Raw genomic sequence first — 21841 nt, 5'->3', positions numbered from 1 at the left:
ATAGCTAGTTTTCACTTTAAATGAAAAATAATTGAGAGCCAACAAACCTTTTTTTTGGTGGACTAGTTTGAACTCTTGACTTAAGTCATTCAGTTGTTCCAGGAGACTCTGCTTTGTGTAATTCCCCACTAGTTGAGATGATGTTAAATTGTGTTTTTTGCTTTTGCAGAAACTCATAGCCTATGGGCACCTTACGGGCAGCGCCCCGGACAGCACGGCCCCAGGGAAGAAACTCATCGACAGGATCATCGAGACGATCTGTGGCTGCTTCCAGGGGCCACAGACCGACGAGGGTGTTCAGCTGCAGATAATAAAGGTTATTACCTTCTTTTTTTATCATTTTATGACTCATATAAGTAGACGTATCACAATAACTGTGATAACTTTTATTGGAGTGTCATTGTCATTTTAGTGCTGCTGATATGATGATATAATTACATAATAATGCATTTGCACTTTTAAAGCACAGTTAACTTTTAATTGATAATAGTTTGGGAGATGTACAGAGATGTTTTAAATTAATTGGTCATTTTGAGACTAGGTTAAATTTAGGTATATATATCGTTGCAGTCCTAAAAAAAAAACACTTACCTCCATTGTTGTTGATTTTTAGTTTACTACATAATTTGAGCAGACAAACTGTCTCTTACAATGTATCAAAAAAGATAGGACCAATAGAAACTCTTCAAAATGACCTGAAATAAACTCTTTTTACTTTGACTTCCATTGAAAGTTTACATGTTTTTTTCTCTCTCCTGTAAAGTTGCTGTTTTGGAGATAAGTGTTTTTCATTGGACAGCGACGATATGTATTCATTTGTATGTAAATAAACATGCAGGAGAAAATACAGTGGATAAACGAAGACCAGCAAAAACTAAATTGCAATCTATACCGTAATTTTTGTAGCAGGCCTACATATACAATACATACAACAAATTATTCAACTTGGTTAAGTGTGTTGGCACAGCCAACCATCTAAATCTAACCCTTGTTGTTGGGAGAGAGTTAAATTCTCTTGTAATGTCTTAGTCATAATGGTTTTGTTATTTCTAGGAAGGAAGGATGGCCTGATTACAGACAATATGAGTTTCAGTTAGCTGATGTGAAACAACTTTGAGTTAGTGTTCTCCTTCAAGCAGGTTGAGCTTCAGTGATGTTGAATTAGCGTCAGTTTAAAAAAATGTAGTGGCTCTTCACATGTCTTGGAGAGGTTTGTGCTAACCTTACAGCCTGGAAGAATCATGTGACAAAAGGACATAATTTATTAATACTTATAAGGACAATTTCTACTTTTGTGTCAAGACGGTGCTTTTTCCAGCTTGTTCGTTCTCTCTATCTCTCTCTTTCTCTCTCTCTCTCTCTCTCACTCTCTCTCTCTCACTCTCTCTGTCTCTCTCTCTGTCTTTCTGTCTCTCTCTCTCACTCTCTCTCTGTCTCTCTGTCTCTCACTCTCTCTCGCTCTCTCGCTCTCTCTCTGTCTCTCTCACTCTCACTCTCTCTCTCTCGCTCTGTTCCTGCTCACTCTACCCTGAGATATTATAATACAGTAGAAAGTATCTAGTCTGCCAGACCTAAACCACACTACACTATTATTACTGTTCCCTCACAATAATACAGAAGTTTTAAGTGATTAACACCACACACATATATATATATATAATATATATATAATATATATAATTTAATTTTACCAATCTAATGCTGATATTTCTTAAAAAGAACTCTTAACAACTAAAATGCTTTTTGTTTGTTTTTGTTCCAACACGATCCTAAAGTATGGTAGCCTCTCCTGGTGACAGTATGAGAATGATATTACTCATGTCAGCTATTAAATAAATACATTTTGTGAGAATAATTATTACATTTTGTGTTCGATGGTTAAAATTTAGAAAAAGGCACCGAATAAAGTATTGTTTGGGTATCGGTACCGAATTCAAAGTATCATATCGGTATTGACAATTTTTAGACAATACACAGCCCAGCCATGACTAAAGATTACTTTTCTGTATTACAAAAAACTTTGCTTTCTGAAGTTATTATGAACTAGCTATTAGTTTTTACAGACTCTTTTTAACATGTTGAAATTCAGAATGGCATAATTAAAGCTCCTCGCTTAAGATGAGCATCTGAATGTAGGCAGTTGTACTCAGTTGTACTACAACACACACCGCTAACATCTCGCATCAAATCACAGTGTGAGTGTGTGTTCTGTTTCAGGGATGCACTATATTGCATGCCTGCTGTGTGGCCAAGAACATGTCCACCCACACATTACCCTTTATTCAGAACTCACCAAACCTGACCTGCTTGTCCTGTTGAATTTGGTTAATGGTAGTTGGCTTTGCTCTGGTTGCTGCTTTATTTATTTATATATTGTTTTCCTCATAGAAAGCTTGGAATGTGTTGTAGGGAGGAGTGTGTATAGAATGGAATGTTAACTACACTGTATTGACAGCAGGAAGTCATTGTGTTCTATTATTTTAATTGCTTCACATGCCAACAACTGTGTAATATATTGTTGCCATAGGCTTGAAAAAACTATGCTGTTCTACAATAAATACACAGACACAATAACTGTACCTCAGTGTACCTCAGGGGATGGCTAGAAAATGCCCATACCTGTTTTGTTGTTGAGTGTTATCTTGATTAAAGCTGGCCAGCTTGTTGATGGCCAGATAACCTGATTTATCAAGTTTTCAAGTTCAAGTAAGGTAAACTACTTGGTTGCTGATTGATGGTACATTGCATTTCTGACGTTGTGTGATCCAGTGGGTACTAGGAATACATCATAGAAGCCAGTACCATCCACAGTGGACAGGGCAGTGAGTGGTGTTAGTTATGACTGGCTTTGTCTGGTTAGGATTGAATTATTCAATTATGTCTAGTAGGATTTACCTCCATGAGCAGAGCTCATTTCTATATTTCATTTACAGAAAGACATAATGGTGAAGCAGACATTTCTAGTAACATTTTTAGTAAAATAATCCAACATAAGCAGTTAAATATTCAATATTGCAACACAGAAGTGTTTTTTATTTTTAATCATTATTTTAAATGTATAACAATGTGTGTTTAATGATTTACAAGTTTAAGGTATTTAACAGGAAGATGTAAAGATTACTTTTTTACATAAATATTTTGTATCACTGCTGTTATGCAGAAAACGTATTTGTCCAAATTGGCATCTTTAAATGAGAAGGTTAAAAAATGTTAACCTACAGAGGAATTCAGTGTAAAAAGATTTTTTTCTAAGTGATTTTGGAGTATTTCTGTTGATCCATTCATCACATAATTTTGGCACAGTGTAAGGAACTTCACATAAAAAAAGGAAAAATAGAGGTGCATGTTTTTATCTCACAGTGATCTGAATGGTTAACACACAAATCAATGTAATATGTGTATGAATTGTATTAATTATGTCTTTAGCACTGGTTTGTAGTTTAAAGCTGATGTCAGTAAGTTTTGGGTTTTTTAGGGCCCTCATTGGTGAGAATGGGTAATTGCACAGACTGCAGAAGAATCATTTTAAAGTGGACGGGTGTGATGTGGTCTTCTTTCAGAGCGAATGAATCCGATTCCAGGTTATGTTCAGTCAGACAGAGAGAGAGAGAGAGCGCTCAGTCAGAATCTTCACTTCTTCGTTTCTTTGACTTTAGTAAGTGTGAATGAGCTACTGAGGTCTGAGTTTCCCCTTCTGAAGTCTCCATTGATCCACCAGCCGCTCGCAGTCAGTAAAACTGAGCCGGATCCTCTTTTAGAGGCTGTACATGTGGCGTGAGTACGTAAAGATGTGCGACGTGGCCAGAAGAACTCTTACGAAAAGCGACCCAACACCCCAGTTTTTAGAATGAATATATTAGGCTTAGCAGGGATGATTGTTCCAGCACACTGGTAAAATTAAAAACAATATTTAATCATTTCTCCAATCAGAAATGCTTCTGCTTTCAGTTTTGAAACAAAATAATACAAACTGCCACTTTAACATGGGTTGTACTTGTATGGTAAGAATGATTTGTTTTTTATTGATTGTGCGCATGTGCGATTCCTCTTCACCTCCTCCAGGCCTTGCTGACCGCAGTGACCTCCCAACACATCGAGATCCACGAAGGCACGGTGCTGCAGGCCGTGAGAACGTGCTACAACATCTACCTGGCTAGCAAGAACCTCATCAATCAAACCACGGCCAAGGCCACTCTCACACAGATGCTGAACGTCATCTTCGCCCGCATGGAGAACCAGGCAGTGAGTGGCCACTTTTCCGTCGTTTTCTCAATAATACCGGAGCAGTGATCTTCATCTAACCTCTTCTTTCTTCTTGGTTGATGCCTTCTCCCCCTTCCTCCTCCTCCTCTTGTCGAAAATCTAGCTTACAAATCACAAGATCAGTTGGTCTTTGGCATCCAGAAAGCGTGATCGTCAGGTAAAGAGTGATAGGGCCTGCCTTTAAGTTTGCTTGATCTGAATTCCTCTGGTTTGTGTGCATTAGCTTCATCCATTCCTTTACACTCTGTCTCAGAACCTCCGTCTCTCTTTTCGAGACGTGTCTTGTCTCTGTGAGTGTGTGTGTGTGTGTGTGTGAATGAGTGTGTGTGTGCGTGCTTCTTTTTTTTTTGTGCCTGCAGTCTTCTTTCTCTCTCTCTCTCCATGCTGACTTTTTTTTCCCCTATGGTTTGATATTTGAAGTGTGTAGTAGGAATGTGATTCTGGTGGTGTGTGTGTGTGCGTGTGATTGAGTGTGTCTGAGTGTAGCTAGGTTTCCATTCCCTTTTAAGCATTTCTAAAATATTGAAAAAAAAAAAAAGACTATTTTCTAAGCATCGTTAGCTGAATAATTGGCTTTATTTTCCCACTGTCAACTTATCACTCATTTAATGTAATGCTAGCCAGTATGGAAGACCATATAAGTGTGTTGAGCTGTCCACTGACGTTGAGCTACAGTAGCTGCAGTTTAAAAACATGCAGTAGTTTAAGCATGCGTTTAGGGGAATGCACACTGGGCAGCACAGCACTATGATAAGCAATGGAGCGCTAAAGTGAGAGCCCCATAACACATGATTTGTTTATATTGAAGACATTAAAAGTAAAGAAAGCTCACAAAAAATTATGTACTGTATGTTTTGCACTATAAGGCGCATTTAAAATCCTTTAATTAATGTATGAATTTTATCTGTCAGGTTGTAAAAAGCAGTTTCAGTTTAGCCACTGACTGCGCCAAGTGCTACCTCTTTCTCCGCTCAGAGGTGAGTATTAGCGGCATGTAGCCTGCTGCCAACCCCAGCCAACACTGCTGGAGAAGCATTAGCAATTAACTGCTAACCGGAGTGCTGCAGTCTGCGTTTTTCCTGTGATAAATAAGCTATGTGGGACAAATCGCTAGCTTACATTGGCCTGGCTTACTAGAACATTTAGGATTGTTCAGTGTAGCCCTAGCCATTAGCCGCTAATCCTAGTGCTGCTGCACCCAGCCTTAGTGGAAATCTGGAAATCTAAGCTTACTGTAAATTAATTAAAGAGCTTTACTCACACAAATAAACATGTTTTAGGAGAGAAATCTGTGTAGATTAACATCCAGTGCTCGTTTTATATATATATTTTTTTTAAATAATTACAGTTTTGTTAACTTAGCTTAGCTTTATTTAACTTAGTTAAATAGATCTGCTGATTTAGAGGGAAAACATGATGACATTCCTATTCCTTTCAAGTGGTGCATAATGCTCTTTATAGTCCGGTGCACTTTATGTATAAAAATAGACCAGAAAATAGATGTTCAATAATAGTGCGCTTAATAATCGGGTGAGACTTATAGTGCAAAAAATACGGTAGACAATTATCTAATAGGCTTAGCTTATTGATCTGCTTCTTCTTATCCATCACCACACAGGAGTGAGCAAGATGTGATATAATTATTATTATTATTATTATTTTTTTTTTAAATACTGGAACTCTAAAAGTAAATTTACTTATCATGTGTTTCCATGTTTGCCTGGTTGTAACTGTTAAACGTGATATAAAGCAGCAGGTGCCAGTGAACTGATAATGAAATTACAACAGAACAATAAGGGGACCCTGGTAACAGGTTTTATGATTGGGGACCAAGGCAACATCTACAATATACGGACAAAGGTAAAGAGAAACACAGCTTTAAATCAGTGGATTTAGGTGTTTTACTCTGAACCTTAGTTACAGTATGTTTCCTAAAATACTACTTCTACTTTGAAATAATAACACTCAGTTGATTTTTGTGGGTGCTCCTGGGAGCTTAATATGAAACAGCCCTGTCAATGTTAAATTATTCCCTTTCATATTATATAGACTCAGGAGTATTTTTTGCCAATTATAGTGTAACGTAAAACATAGTGTATAGGTATATGATCTGTACAGCTCTGGAAAAAAATTAGACACCACTTAAAATTGAGTTTCTGAACTGCTTGAATTTTTTGCACCAGGAGTGGCATAAAGTTATCCAAAAGCAGTATGTAAGACTGGTGGAGGAGAACATGCCAAGATGCATGAAATCAAATATTGATTTCTGAACATAAATAAATATGAACTTGTTTTCTTTGCATTATTTGGGGTCTCTGCATCTTTTTTGTTATTTCAGCATTTTTCTAATTTTCTGCAAATAACTGCTCTAAATGACAATATTTATATTTGTAATATGTTGTCTATGGTTTATTGAATAAAACAACAATTTTTATTTTACTCAAACATATACCTATGAATAGCAAATTCAGAGAAATAAAATACGTGACTCCATTTGATGAAACAAATCACAACAGTAATGGCTGCAATATATTGTACTTTTCTGAACTGGTCAAATATGGCGCTTTATAATGAAACTTGCAGTTCTATGTAAATTTTATTGATATTTTAAAATGACGTACCAGCTTTTCTACTCCTAGTTGAGAGTCTGATTCGATTATGCAGAGCTGATAGACACTCTTGTAATTCTCTCTCAACGTTTTAGTTACTGTTATTCCCTTGAATTTAACTGGACAGCTGGATGGAAACCTGGCTTGTGTCTGGTTGAAGCAGCTGCATGTGGATGCAGAGAGAGCGAAACATTGGAGATTTTCTGCATTAGTTGCACTGGGATCCCAGCAGCCTCCTCATTTCATCCCCAAAGACTAGTTCTCAAAGCTGTCTGCAGTGGTCATTTACAAACTTCTTTTATATTCATTTTAGGCTGTAGATGCACAGCCTAGTGTAAAAATAGCAATATTACACTGATTACTACAGAATGTCTGGTGTTTTGGAGCATTCTGGCGTTCTGTTTAAACTCTAGCTTCAGCTTGCAGATCAGGTAACGCAAGCCTGTGCCAGAATATCAGATATCGCAGTTCAAGGCTAGAACAGAAATACAAGCGATAGAACTGTCTTGTCCTTGTTCAGTTGATATTGTTAGCAGTTATTGTAAACATATACAGTGCTGTTCAGAAGTCCAAGGCAGTGTTGTTAGTATGTTGTCTATAAAACACTGTATAACCCTGGAATAATCCCAGTGGCCTGTAAGTGTTTCTCCTTGTAAAACTCTATTTAACATTTAAATGAGCCTAATAAACAAGGTCAATAGTCGGGCCGTGTTCTTGGTTAGTAAATTATTGATATGTTTGTTAGAAGAGCACAGTTAGAAGAACATAGGTTTGGTTTCTGATCTTTTCTGTGAACATGAGTTACTGTATGGATTTGTTCAGTTACAGCAGCAGCTGGCCTGATTTACTTTAATGGATGACTGGATGGGAACTGGATATTCTGGCCTTACTCCGTAAGATCTCTGGTTAAGCTAACACACTCTCGCAAACCACAAGCCCGATAGGTTAAACAAATAAATCCTTAAAGTGTGTTAAAACAGTGTTGCTGTACTGTAAAAGAATATCAAGTTTGTTATTTAAATTTCTTATCACAATTAACTCAGCAAATAACTATTGTCCGCAGTCGGTAGATTTTAGTCAATGTAACTGCCCATACAAATGAGGCAAGCAAAATAGAAATGTAGAAAAGAAAATTAAAAAGAGAAAAAAAAGTAGTAAGTTAAAAAAACAGTGTGTTGTACAAAATCGACTGAAAGTTTGAACTTCTATATTCTATGAGGGCTGCAGTGATGTGCACATTTTATTTATTTATTTTTTTTTGCTAGGTAGCTAAGGCTAGCATTGTTAGCATGTGTACTAGCAGAAGGAATGTTTTAGGTTTTGTTTTTCCTATATGTTCACACCTCACAGTCTTCTTTTACTTAAATAAAGTAAATAAGGTGAAATAAAAAAAATTAAGCTGTAGAGAAGTGTGTGAGAAAAGAACAATGCACTGTATCGTTTCATATCAGTACAGCCAGGCATTAGCTGTTGTTAAACATAGGAAGCAAGATAACTAATCAGTCAAATTGCCCACTCTGTGCTTTTACTTTAATAGCTGTGCGTAGTGAACATAATCAGAAATAATTATAAAACACTTAATCATCAGCTAAAACCTCATGGTAGTGACCGGCCTACTTTAAATTTGAGTAGTTTTAGTATTTCACTTCCATGACCCAGCTGTGTGCTTATGATTTGCTATATTTACCTTCAGCACAAGTATCTTCATTGCTAAGGTTAGTCGTTTTTGCCTAAACCAATTCTGCCAAACTCTTTAGCTGATTTAGCTCATTTATTAAGTCCTCAATTGATCTTTACACATGACGTTTCCAAAGCTGGGCGGTTTTTAAATGTTTAACAGGAGTGCACTAGCTACATGCTAATCACGTTTCTCATCTCTCTCTGGTTGAGTAGAGAATGGTAAAACGAGGCTGTGTGCTAAACGTTGCCTGGTCTTTCTCGTTCACACCTCCCGCACTTCCTCCCACACAAGGTGGAAAGGACAAACAGGTCAAAGAGAAAGGAATGCCAAACGTTCTCATTCCTCACTTAATTGTGCTGACTCACCCACACAGCACAACAGCGCGATAAGTGTGATAATATTGATATTCAGTTTAACAACTTCAAATGTAAATGCCTTTATGTGAACATTCAAATTCTTCAGAATAATGTATCTAATGAACTACAGTAGTTTTACTGTAACTTAAAAAAAAATGGACAGGATTGGTAGGTTATAAACTAGCAGTGAACTGACAGGTTTAAGAGATCAAGCTTAAGTATGAAGTACTTAGCAAAGCCATGTCCATGTCCAGTGCCTTTTTATTTATTTGTTTTTTTTTTTTTTATCAAGAAATTAAAAATGTCTCTCAGAGATTTTCATTAATAATTGCCCATTTTTAGAGCTAAGAAACTGCACCCCCCCAAAAAAAAATCTCCTTAATTAGGCAGAAACAGTTAAAGGAAAAATCTGGTGTGAAATGGACTACAGGTGTATGCTTCGACTTGGGGTCGAATGCTCCCAACAGACTTACAATGCTAGTGATAGGGGCATAGCATTGCCCATGCGAAGAAATCACTATTTTTAGACTATTGGCTAGCTCAAAGTAGCTCCAGGCTTCATTGGTAGAATTTGAAGGGCACTGACATTTAAAATGAGGCGCTGAGAACTTTGAAAGTGGATAGGTAGTTTATTAAAAAATATATAAAAATACACACACTACCATCACATTACGTATCATTAGCATTGTAAGGCTATTAGGTTTATCGGCTAAAGTTGCTGTATTTCAGAATGCTGGGGCTAGCCAAAAGGTTGACTGTTACATAAAATTTTGTACTCATTATCATGTTTCACTACACAGTCCATTTTACATCAAATTTCTTCTTAAACATGCTAAAAGAAAGGTTCTATTTCACGGATAAACTGAATTCTGCGTTAATGTGGCCAGTATAAACCTAAGTGAAAAAAACCTTAATGGAGTTTTGCAGCCATTGCCTACTTTCCTCTACACTGCTTAGTAAGAAAAATATTTTTCATGTATTCTCAATATTAAGTTCAGTTGTTTCTTAGGTCTTATTCTGGGCCTATTCTGGACCATGCTAGAGGTCCTGCTCAGCTTTGTGTTGCATTGTACCAAATTGTGGTGCTAAAATCACTGTACCAGCCTCTCCTATCTTTTTTAACTTTCTTATAACCCTCCCTCCCCCTCCCCCGTTCTGCCAGTTTCTGCATGTATGTTCTTCTGATTCATTCATAATAACTGACCTCACCACTGTTTCACAAACATGACCTCCATCCTGTGAATCCATCTGTGTTTGAGTGAAGACTGAGAGTCTTCTGAGGCATCAACTCACCCCCATCAGATCAAGCATGACTGCTCTGCTCTTGCTAAGACCAGCTCATTAGTTCGGTTGCATGCAGTCAGTCAGACTTTTGGTTCCTGTGAACTTTTAATGCATATTTTACTCCTAGAGAATGAAGACTGCTAAAAGATCCCAGTCATAGCTTTGGTTCTTCTTTCTACTGTGCTGCTGGAGAAATAGGGATGCACCGATATGGTATTTCTGGGTCAATAATGATAAGTGATAATTATCAATGGCTAAAAAAAATTAAACACCCTGCATTATTTTTCTTGTGTTTTTTTAATAGGAAAAAGCATTACGAAGTTTCAAAATCTGTAGTGAAGAGTAAACATTAGAATATCCCAGTGAACAAAAACAATTACCTTAGCAGAGCTGATATTCAAATTATTAGTTTACTTCAGCAGTTATTCTCTATTCACACATTTAGCAGTGCAACTGCAGTCATGCACATACCTTAACAAGGCTATTTTAGTCATAAGTTTACCTCAATAGTGCTAGTCTACTGTCAAATGAACACCATTTAAATGTGAATCAACTTTACATAGAGAAAGGCAGCTGGTCTTTTTGTCAATAAACAAATGCCAAGGCTAAGTTAGTTAGCTAGCTAACTAGCTACCTCAGCTAGCTTACAAGATAAGATAAGATAAGATAATCATTTATTAATCCCACAATGGGGAAATTTACAATTTATGAGAGTATCCTAACTCTGAACAGCCAGGATTCAGCAGTATACCAGCCAGCTCCTAAAAAGGTAGTAAACTAATAAAAATCATTATAATTTATATTGAGAGCTTAAATTCATTTAAAATTCATTGAATTTTAAATGCGAGTAGAGCATAAATGCTGGTGCCTTTACATTCTGGCACTATAGCTAACCATACAGTAGCACTACCATACAGTAGGACTGCAGTCACTATTGAAGAAATAGGATTTGAAATAAACAAATCATTATTCAGTAAAGGTATTCAGTCTTACATATTTGGCCAAATACTGGAAGCACTTTTTTTGTTGCCAAATAATTTTGGCTAACCAATATTCGGTACATCCCTACTTATTATTTTGTTTTAATCATAATATGTTTTCTATTTAAGTATTTTAATGTTTGAGTACAAGGCTAACAAAAATGTATTTTAGTACTGAACATTCTGTACCTGTTATGGGTCTGTTGCACAGTTTGTCGCCTGGACTGCCATGTGATCAGTCTAAAACTTCTTAGTTTGGAGCCAACTTTTTATTTTATTTTAAATTATTAAGTTCTCCTTTTACAGTTCTTAACATTTTAAGTTACAAACAAGTAGTTTTTATGCGGCTATTTAGTTCTTTTCAAATCGGTCTTTGTAAAACTGTTTGTACTGTTATTGCAGTCTAACTCAACTTCTATATTAGACACACAAATTGGCCTATAAACACGTATTAGTGCTGTACATTTCAGTGAATTGTACAACAATGGAAATGCCCATCAATGCTAAATATTCACATGTTCAAGCCTAAAGTAAAAAGTTACCTAAAGTTAATTAATATTTCTGATTTTTTTTTTGACCTAGTGCTATGGGTGATATGGAAAAAATCATATATCACAATATGGATTTTTTTTTATATCACGATAACGATATATATCATGATATACCACATTTAAGTATGTTTTCAGTTATTCTTTGAAAAATATGACAGAATAATATCATTTACTTTTTCTACTTTTTTTCCAACTTTATTTCAAAGTGACATTAAACCAAACTTTCACAAATGAGAATTACTACCTTTTAGTGCAGGAATATATATGTATCAAATGAAAACAGATGAGGTAGATTCAGTAGCTAATTTTTTCAAAAGAACAATGCGTCTCCATTGTTCAGCTCTCATGAGTTTAATAACGTAAAGCATGTCACAAACCGGCGTGTCCTCACGTGCCCGTCAAATAACGTAAAGCAGCATCATGTCACAAAACCACATTATGAAGTTTTTTTTTTTTGCGAAGGTTACTTTATCATCACTTATATAAACAGAGTTTATGCAAAGTGACCACGCCAATACATTTTATCATAGCCTACTTTATATATTTGCATGAATAATTGATGAAATTACTGTAGAAACGATAGGGATACAATATTTCCCCACAATATTTATCGTCATATCGCACAGCACTAATTGGACCTATAATTATTATCTGAATTTACATTTATTGGTGCAAAAAATACCAGACTCCCCTGTACATCATACACCCCCACTGGAGAGCATTTAGTATCATTTCCAAATGCAAACGTTTGCAGAGAACTGAATGCTCGGCAGCTTGTACTTTTGGGGGTCGGCCCAGGGGAATGATGAAGAGTGTTTAGCAGGCTGTAAGTAAAGCATGTGTCTGTTTAAACGAGTCTTTTTGTGTGTGTGTGTGTGTGTGTGTGTGTGTGTTTAGCTCCAGGAGGCAAAGCAGATGGAGAGAGAGAGACACCGGCAGCATTCTCCGCTCAGCCAGCAGGAGCCCGAATCACCCCAGCTGCAGCCGGACACACAGGCCAAAGGCCAGGAGGCTAACGGAGGGCTTCAGGGCAGCAAAACCGAGCAGCAGGGATCACCTCCCTACGAGAGTCCAGAACCAGAGAACGGCTCGGACTTCGGTCCTGCGGAGAACGAGCAGACGGAAGCAGACCAGGCCACGGCTGCAGCCCAGAGTAATATTCCGCTCTGCTCATTTTTGGAAAGCATGTTTTCATATTGCCTTTTTTAAGGGTCTGTGATCTTCATGTTTGTCCTGTTGTAAAGTTATGATGCATATGCATGTGTTTAGTTGCCATTTCCATCAAATCTTCATTATCTCCAATTTCCAACCTTTACTTTGCAGTTTAACAGGCTGTTTTTGTTACTGTTATATACATTTAACATTTGTGCTCACATGCACCTCTAAGATACATTAAACTTGACAGAGCATAGTTTTGAATAGGTCTAGGACAAAATATTGATATCAGGATATATCATATTTTTTGTATGCAATATTTATATATACTACCAACAATATTTCTCCTAAATTCCAAATAAAAATATTGTCATTTAGAGCATTTATTTGCAGAAAATGAGAAATGGCTGAAATAACAAAAAATATGCAGAGCTTTCAGACCTCAAATAATGCAAAGAAAACAAGTTCATATTCATAAAGTAGAGTTCAGGAATCAATATTTGATGGTTTTTAATCACAGTTTTCATGTATCTTGGCATGTTCTCCTCCACCAGTCTTACACGCTGCTTTTGGATAACTTTATGCCACTCCTGGTGCAAAAATTCAAGCAGTTCAGCTTGGTTTGATGGCTTGTGATCATCCATCTACGTATTGATTATATTCCAGAGGTTTTCAATTTGGTAAAATCAAAGAAACTCATTATTTTTAAGTGGTCTCTTTTTGGGCTGTATATTGTGATATTAAGAAAATTTTATTAATCACTATAGTAATAGGTTTGCCATTCAATCAAAATAGTCATTTGCTAATATTGCATTTATCCATCTCCATTATAATACAAATTGAGGTAAAGCGCAGCGGCTGTAGTTCATCTGTGATCTGTCCCTGCTATTGTGAATCTGTGTCAGTGGCTCAGCCCTGTTATGTAAGACCCTAATAGCACCATTTTCTCCCTGTTGATCGTTTGGTTGGAGGCAATCACCAGCCCCAGTTAATAGAGTGCTTGTTAGAAACAAAATTGGAAAATCAATGGTGTGAGCTAGACTGTGATAACATTTAGCGAAGGGGGCTCAAATATATTTCCCTGTAAATAAGCAGAATGCTCTCTGTGAAATAAATAAGCCAAGTGGATATGATTTGAGTTTTATTATGTATTCATTTATTATTATTTTTTGATAGGTGCAGCAGAGCAGGCAACAGAAGCTACTGAAGAGGAGGACAGCCCGAATTATGAAGAGAAAGCTCAGGAGATCGTGCAGAGCATATTGCAAGAGGTTGTGAACACTGTGGCGGGAGGTAAGCCCTGTCTGTGTTTGATTAGACAGTATTTAGACTCTTGGTCTGTAGCTTTTCTTTCTGGAGCAATCAAATACTGCTGTGTTTAGTAGCTACCAGACTGTAGTTTTTCCCCAGTCTTTAGAGTAGAGTCTGTATTGTCTTTGTCTTTAATCTTTTTAATTAGATTATTATATTACATATGGTAAATTCTTTTTTTCAAAGGAATGTGTAACACATGGTTCTCTCAGCATCTTTGTCATAAAAGAACCACTTTTGTATAAGTATTTGTAATACATACAGCTCTGGAAGAAATTAAGAGACCACTTCAGTTTCTGAATCAGTTTCTCTGATTTTACTATTTATATGTATATGTTTGAGTAAAAAGAAAATTGTTGTTTTATTCTATAAACAACTAACATCATTTCTCCCAAATTCCAAATAAAAATATTGTCATTTAGAGCATTTATTTGCAGAAAATGAGAAATTTCTGAAACAATAAAAAGATGCAGAGCTTTCAGACCTCAAATAATGCAAAGAAAACAAGTTCATATTCATAAAGTTTTAAGAGTTCAGAAATCAATATTTGGTGGAATAACCCTGGGTTTTAATCACAGTTTTCATGCATCTTGGCATGTTCTCCTACACCAGTCTTACACACTGCTTTTGGATAACTTTATGCCTGCACTTCTGGTGCAAAAATTCAAGCAGTTCAGCTTGGTTTGATGGCTTGTGATCATCCATCTTCCTCTTGATTTTATTCCAGAGGTTTTTAATTTGATAAAATCGAGGAAAAAACATCATCATAAGGTGGTCTCTCATTCTTTTCTGTATATTTACAGATTAAATTATTCTTAATAAGTCATGTTTTTATTGTTATTTAAACCTGTAGTAAAATTCAATGATTTTGTAATTAATTTTACTACCTTCTAAAGAAATTAATCAAACAGAATACGGGCCTATATTTACATTCCCACCATACATTAGTGCTCCATATGCAGCAGATGCCATTTTTGATACCATGCATTTCAAACCACCCCAAAGGACACTGCCTGGACCCTGTTCATCTGTGTTCAGATGCCAAGGAGAGCGGAGGAGGGGAAACCGAGCCAGCTGATGTCACGCCCAATTCTCTGGAGGAAGAGGTGGGTCTGGGAAGCGACAACGAGAACGTCCATGCTAACGGCATCCCGGGAACACCCATCTCTGCCAGCTTCACTCCATCCCTGCCTGACGACAGGCTGTCTGTCTCCTCAAATGACACTCAGGTTAGCTTTCGCTCAGCCTCTGTCTGTAGCTTGCAGAGTTTGATTGACAGACTAGTAGAGATAATGTATCTGAGTAAGTTTCCACAAATAGTCAGACTGAAATATTATGGCACATATGTTCATATCGGAGAGAAACACTCAGTGTAAATGCGTGGCCGTGTTATTCCATTCAAAGGATCAGATTTAAGCAGTTAAAGATGATAATTCACTCCACGATTATTGCAGTTAGATTGTTAAAATTGCTGTCAACCTGCAAATACATATACACTGTTGATTCATACTGGAAAAGAATCACTCTACAAATATTACTTCTACCTGTAAAAACAAAAAAATGGCAACTTCATTCTAGGGTTCAAACCAAAAATACAACACACATTAGGTTCATACTGAATTTAGATATCTTCTTACACTTTGATTATGAGCATTGCTTACACTGTAGATTCATACTGGATTCAAATCATTCAAATCAAATTCATACTGTATTATAATTACTCCATAATTATAACTTTCAAACTAAAAAGAGGACATCAGATTCATATTGTAGTAAAAAAAAAAATCACAGTTATTACATTTGATTATGAACATTACATGTACTGAAGATTTATTCTGGATTCAAGTTACTCTACAATTATTACTGATCCCTTTAAAAACAGCAAAATGGCAAATAAATACTGGATTAAAAACTGCTTACTTTAAAACTATAAAAAAAACAGCACAAACTGTAGATTCCCACTAAATGTAAAACAGTTTTTACAGTTACTACAGTTTAACTATGAACATTCCACAAACTGCAAATTCATTCTGCATTAATCCAAACTCTAATTATTGCAGATTCTATTAAATGCACACACTACAGATTTATGCTAGGTTAAAATAACCCATATTTATCATTTACTTTTCATTTGTGCACACTATGCTCATTACAGTAGTTGCTGACAATGAAACATTTAAATAATTCCACATTTCTTAGAGTTTTATTCTTAAAACTGTACGTACTGGAATAAAATGTGCTTGGTCCATTTGTTCCCCTGTTCTAATATATGTTCTTTAATTATCTGATAAGGTTGTTCTAAGGCTATGAGTATAAAAGGTATGTGCTATGCTGTGTAATACAATCATTTCTGTCCTGTACAGGAATCTGGTGCTCCTACGGGTCCGGCACCGGGTGCAAAGTTTTCACACATTCTGCAAAAGGATGCCTTCCTTGTGTTCCGCTCTCTCTGCAAGCTGTCTATGAAGCCCCTTTCAGACGGTCCCCCTGACCCAAAGTAAGCCTTCTTTCCTACATAAGCGATGGTACAGAAAAAGCATTGGGATATAAGCTTGAAATGTTTTCTCAGGAGAAAGAAGAATGATTGGATTTTTCACTGTGTTACCTGAAGTGAGGTGACACTTCAGTATTCGAGATGGTTTGCCAACTGATTTTGAAAAATCAATAGTGTGAGCTTGTGGAACAGTAATTCTCATTCTCTTTTCTCTGTGTAATCTGATTCAGCAGCAGCCAGATTAATAACCTGTTGTTTTGGACAGTAACAGGGTTGTGACGACACTGAGAGCAGATGCTGTACCCTCTGGGTTTGAGACCGCTTTCATGGCTTTAGTTAGTTAACAGTTTAGCTCAAATTAACTGAGGTAACCTTGTGTCATAGTTAAGTGTGCACCAGGGGAGATTAACCCCTTTTCAGTGTCCATGGCCTGGCTATAGGTTTATAGGTTAAATACAGGGTGACAGGAAAACTGGGCTTTAGTAGAATAAATTATGACTTTACTTTAAGATAATATGGAGATATCCTATCAACCGTTGATTTCTGGACTGGAATTATAAAACCTCATGATAGATTTTTGCATAAGAAATAGGGATGCCCCAAGATTAGGGATTTCCATATCAAATTTTTCTGGTTCTGCCGATATCAGATACTGCCAATCAGATACTTTTGTAATATGAAAAAATAAAAAAAGAAAAGAACATCAACATCTATATTGTCCCTTAAGGTTATTAAAATAAACCTTTAATTATCATTGAAACAACAGTATCAAAATGTACTATTTCTTATTACAAAATAAACATGTACTAAGTAGACATTTAAATGTTTTTTATGTAAATATGCACCGTGTCATAAATAAACAAACAAAAAAAAAAGGTCTATGAAATCAAATATCAGACATAAATACCTCATCACTATTATTTGCGTACACTGAGGCAAAAATTTAGTTTAAAAATTATAGTGATAAGTAATAAGTTTAATGACGACACTAGCACTAGTTATTTTCCGTTTCCAGTCAATGTGTAGTGTTTAGAGCATGGACGTATGGACAAGGTAACGTTACAATTTTTCATAAATCAGTGGTCCTATCTTTACCACTTGATTCCGATCCTTTAAAAATGATGTGATCGGATCCGATTCCCAACGAAAATAAATACGTTTTTGAAAGTGCAATACCGGATACCAAACCACTTTTTTTTTTTAACATTGCGTGAAATATTCCGCCTAAATCTTGCTTTTAAAAGATAAAGGCACATAGAAACTCCTTAAAATACTTATTGACATCCTAACATTTTTATCATCTCAGTAGACATACTAACAAAGCTCAGTATTGTTCAGTATAAATTATTAATTAGTCTCTTTATTATTATTCATCTCTTTTGTTTATTTGACAGAACACCAAAAGTCTTTTTTTTTGCCATTTTTGACCAAATAATTTTGGTTGCAGAATATTCAGTGCCTCCCTAATAAAAACAAGGCTATTATATCTTTTTATAATATGTCTATAAATTTCTAATATAAATATGATTACAACTATATATATATATATATATATATATATATATATATATATATATATATATATATATATATATATATATATATATAAAGCACATTGTGGTGTAGTTTGAATCACAGGGCAATTTTATTACAATATACCTCCTATCCGTTCTTCCAGATAGAAAGGCACTTGTTCGTCCCTGCCTGTTATCAGAGACAGTGTAGAGAAAGGCTATGGCAGCTCAGTATTGATTTCTTTATGTTGGTTGGACAGAGAGCTCTTTCATTTCTGCAGATTTACATCAGGGTTGCTCAGAGAGACGGTCCGGAGGCTGGGCCAAAAACGATGCGAGCCATTGTCACTGTGGTGAAAAGGAAGATGGTCTGGCTGCTCTGCTTTTGATCTGGCTTCTTTAAAGATTTCCCACAGTGATACTCTTACAGCTGAGCCTGCCATAGGGTTAGAGTGGCCTCCTACACAATATGTTTAAACAGCAGAAGAATAAATATTTATCAGGCACTTACATTTTTTGTTCATTTTGTGCTGTTGGTTATTGTTTTTCATGGAGGTAATGTATTAGTGGTATTTACTATTCATGGTATATTCAATTTTCCTTTAGATTATATATACAATACACCACAGAGGCTGCTTACTTACCCTGGAATAAATTGATTTATGGACATTTAGTTCCAGCTTCAGAGAAAAGCCACTTTCATTTGAATATGCAGAATTGCATTTGTGGTGTAAAGTTATTTTATTACTCTTGATGATAAATGGAATGGAGGCAAAGACCTGGAGCTAAAAACTGGAGCTTAGTTGGTATATTCTGTGTGTGCTATTCTGTGTTTTTCTGCTGAAAAAGAATAATTGGTTATACTTAGCTATACACCTGTGCTCATGTAAACAGGTCCGATTTAAGGTGCTAATTCAACATAATAGGTAATTTGGTTTGATTGGTCTTGTGGTGTTTGTAGTGTTGTCTTCTTAGTGATGTGTGTGTAGTTAGCTAGCTGAAGAGAGTGTAGCTGGTTGGCTTTAAATTATTTGTTTATTATTTTGTTTGGCATTTTTAAGTCTTAGTGATAAAAGAAATAAGCTAAGACTGTTTTTTTATGATTTGTGGTTATCTCCAGTATTTATCTGTATAATTGAAACTGAATAGTTAGACATTTACTTCTACTTCTACCTTTAAAACACATTTCGGACCTAACATTTTAATCAGACCTCAATTCAACCAAATTAAACCACCTTACAATTTAAACTCCCTCAAACTATGGTAGTTTATTCATATACGAAGGATCAAGACCACCCATTATTCACTACTTAACACGTGTTTGTTGTTGTTTTTGATGACAGCATTTTGACATTCCTGCAAATGATTACTCTTTATTGTGTACATTTATATATATAAAGCTCTGGAAAAAAGAAAAGAAAAAAGAAACCACTTCAGTTTCTGATTCAGTGATTTTGTTATTTATAGATATATGTTTGAGACTATATTGTTATTATTCCAAATAAAAATATTGTAATTTTGAGCGTTTATTTGCAGAAAATGAAAAATGGCTTAAATGAAAAATTTTTAAAGATGCAGAGCTTTCAGACCTCAAACAATGGAAAGAAAACAAGTTCATATTCGTAAAGTTTTAAGAGTTCAGAAATCCATATTTGGTGGAATAGCCCTGGTTTTTAATCACAGTTTTCATGCATCTTGGCATGATCCTCCACCAGTCTTTCACACTGCTTTTGGATAACTTTATGCCACTCCTGGTGCACTCCTGGTTTGATGGCTTGTGATCATCCATCTTCCTCTTGATTATATTCCAGAGGTTTTTAATTTGGTAAAATTGAAAGAAACTCGTCATTTTGAAGTGGTCTCTTGTTTTTTATTCAGAGCTATATAAAAAAACATGACAACTCAAGCAACCATTTGGATGATTAAGTGTTCTTTACTTTAGTAATTAATCTTTTGTTGATTTAGTTCATCAGAAAACCTTTTTTACTTGTATATTGAGTCCATTTTGCCTGGAGTGTGTAGTGTATTTTCTTTGCACTTTTACACCACATCAAGTGCTTTTATACACCACATGACATTGTGTAAGCTGCATGGCTAACTTCTTACACTCTTGCCTGAAAGAGTAACAAAACAAAACATAGGGAATATAAAATGCAGGCTTCCGGATGGCTGCTGCTGCTGCGTTTATCATTTTGGAATACATTTTGTCTGTTTTTAAAGATTACAATATGTCATAAAGTGTCGGGAAACCACAAAAACAAGTCTATTAGAGATTACTGAACGGTTTGAGGGTTTTGGTATGCAGTTAGTATGCACAATACCAGTTGGTGGACTTCTTTCACTTTATCCTTGGACTTCTAGTGCAAAACCAGAGCTAACGTCAGACACACATTGAGCATGTCTTGGTTGACCAATTACATTTGCATTAGGGGTAAAGTATTTACATATGATTAACCAAACCTTTTTTTTTTTCTTCTTCTTCTTCTTCTTCTTCTTCTTCTTTCTCCTTCAGATCGCACGAGCTGCGCTCCAAGGTGCTCTCTCTGCAGCTGCTGCTGTCTATCCTGCAGAACGCAGGGCCCATCTTCAAGACCAACGAGATGTTCATCAACGCCATCAAGCAGTACCTGTGTGTGGCGCTGTCTAAAAACGGCGTCTCCTCCGTCCCAGAAGTCTTTGAGCTCTCGCTGTCCATCTTCCTCACCCTGCTGTCCAACTTCAAAACCCATCTCAAGATGCAAATCGAGGTGCCTGAACTCTGTCCTTCTTCCGCTCATAAAGCATTCATGTGTGTTCTGCTGCCATTAGCCTGCGGAGAAGCTCACTGGCAGGCTGGATTTATCTTAGTCGTTGGTTTATTATGGCTTGTAATTCTGCCCCAAGAATATGTGAGCGCGTGTGCGTGCGTATATGTATGAGTGTGAGACTCAGTCATACCAAATCACTCTAAAGATTTATTATCAATATCTGCGTTCATTCAGAAGAAATAACTGGCCAATTTGTAGTCCATCACCAAGGCAGCTCTGCGCTGTATCACTGCTATTATTCTTTTATTGTTATTTAATATCAGTTTCATTTGATTTGAGAGCTTTGAGATGCTGTTTCTGAACTACTTTGATGATGTAAGTGCAGGACTGACTCATTATATCTTCTCTTCAGGTGTTTTTCAAAGAGATTTTCCTCTACATCCTGGAGACGTCCACAAGCTCATATGACCACAAGTGGATGGTCATTCAGACCCTCACTAGAATATGTGCTGGTATGCAACAGTTTCATTTATTCTTTCTTTCAATTACCGTAAGTCCCACTACAGCTATGCCTTATTACATAATGTAATCTTTTATTATAAAAAGATAATCTAAGTCTCGTCAATGGTGGTATTCTTCCTTGTCTTCCTTGAAACAGCCTATTTTGTATTTCTTTTACTAAATTAATGCTTTAATGTTTTTTTTGTAATTGTTCATGTTGTAGTTTATATACAGCTCTGGATGGAAAAAAATAAGAGATCACTTAAAATGATAAGTTTCTTTGACTTAACCAAATTTAAACCTCTGGAATATAATCAAGAGGAAGATGGACGATCACAACTAATAAACCAAGCTTTTTGCACCAGGAGTGAAATAAACTCATCCAAAAGCAGTGT

At 36.0% G+C, this 21841-nt stretch overlaps 1 protein-coding gene across 6 annotated transcripts in view; it reads left to right on the top strand.

The window, feature by feature from the left end:
- Nucleotides 1-21841, top strand: part of arfgef1 (ADP-ribosylation factor guanine nucleotide-exchange factor 1 (brefeldin A-inhibited)) — a 101889-nt gene that overhangs the window by 40929 nt on the left and 39119 nt on the right. For 2 of the 6 annotated variants that reach the window (XM_049485699.1, XM_049485696.1), the window contains exons 4-12: nt 170-316; nt 4063-4242; nt 4367-4420; nt 12622-12877; nt 14056-14172; nt 15229-15419; nt 16554-16687; nt 20711-20945; nt 21358-21457. In XM_049485699.1, the coding sequence (XP_049341656.1) occupies nt 170-316; nt 4063-4242; nt 4367-4420; nt 12622-12877; nt 14056-14172; nt 15229-15419; nt 16554-16687; nt 20711-20945; nt 21358-21457 (1414 nt within the window). Of the gene's footprint in view, nt 1-169; nt 317-4062; nt 4243-4366; nt 4421-12621; nt 12878-14055; nt 14173-15195; nt 15420-16553; nt 16688-20710; nt 20946-21357; nt 21458-21841 lie in introns of all 6 variants that reach the window. The other 4 variants (XM_049485690.1, XM_049485687.1, XM_049485713.1 and 1 more) reach the window with 3 other exon arrangements.

This window comes from Astyanax mexicanus, chromosome 1, assembly GCF_023375975.1.
Source record: "Astyanax mexicanus isolate ESR-SI-001 chromosome 1, AstMex3_surface, whole genome shotgun sequence".
Classification (NCBI taxonomy): domain Eukaryota; kingdom Metazoa; phylum Chordata; class Actinopteri; order Characiformes; family Acestrorhamphidae; genus Astyanax; species Astyanax mexicanus.
Note: the sequence above shows the minus strand (reverse complement) of the source record. Positions and strands in the feature narration are given on the sequence as shown.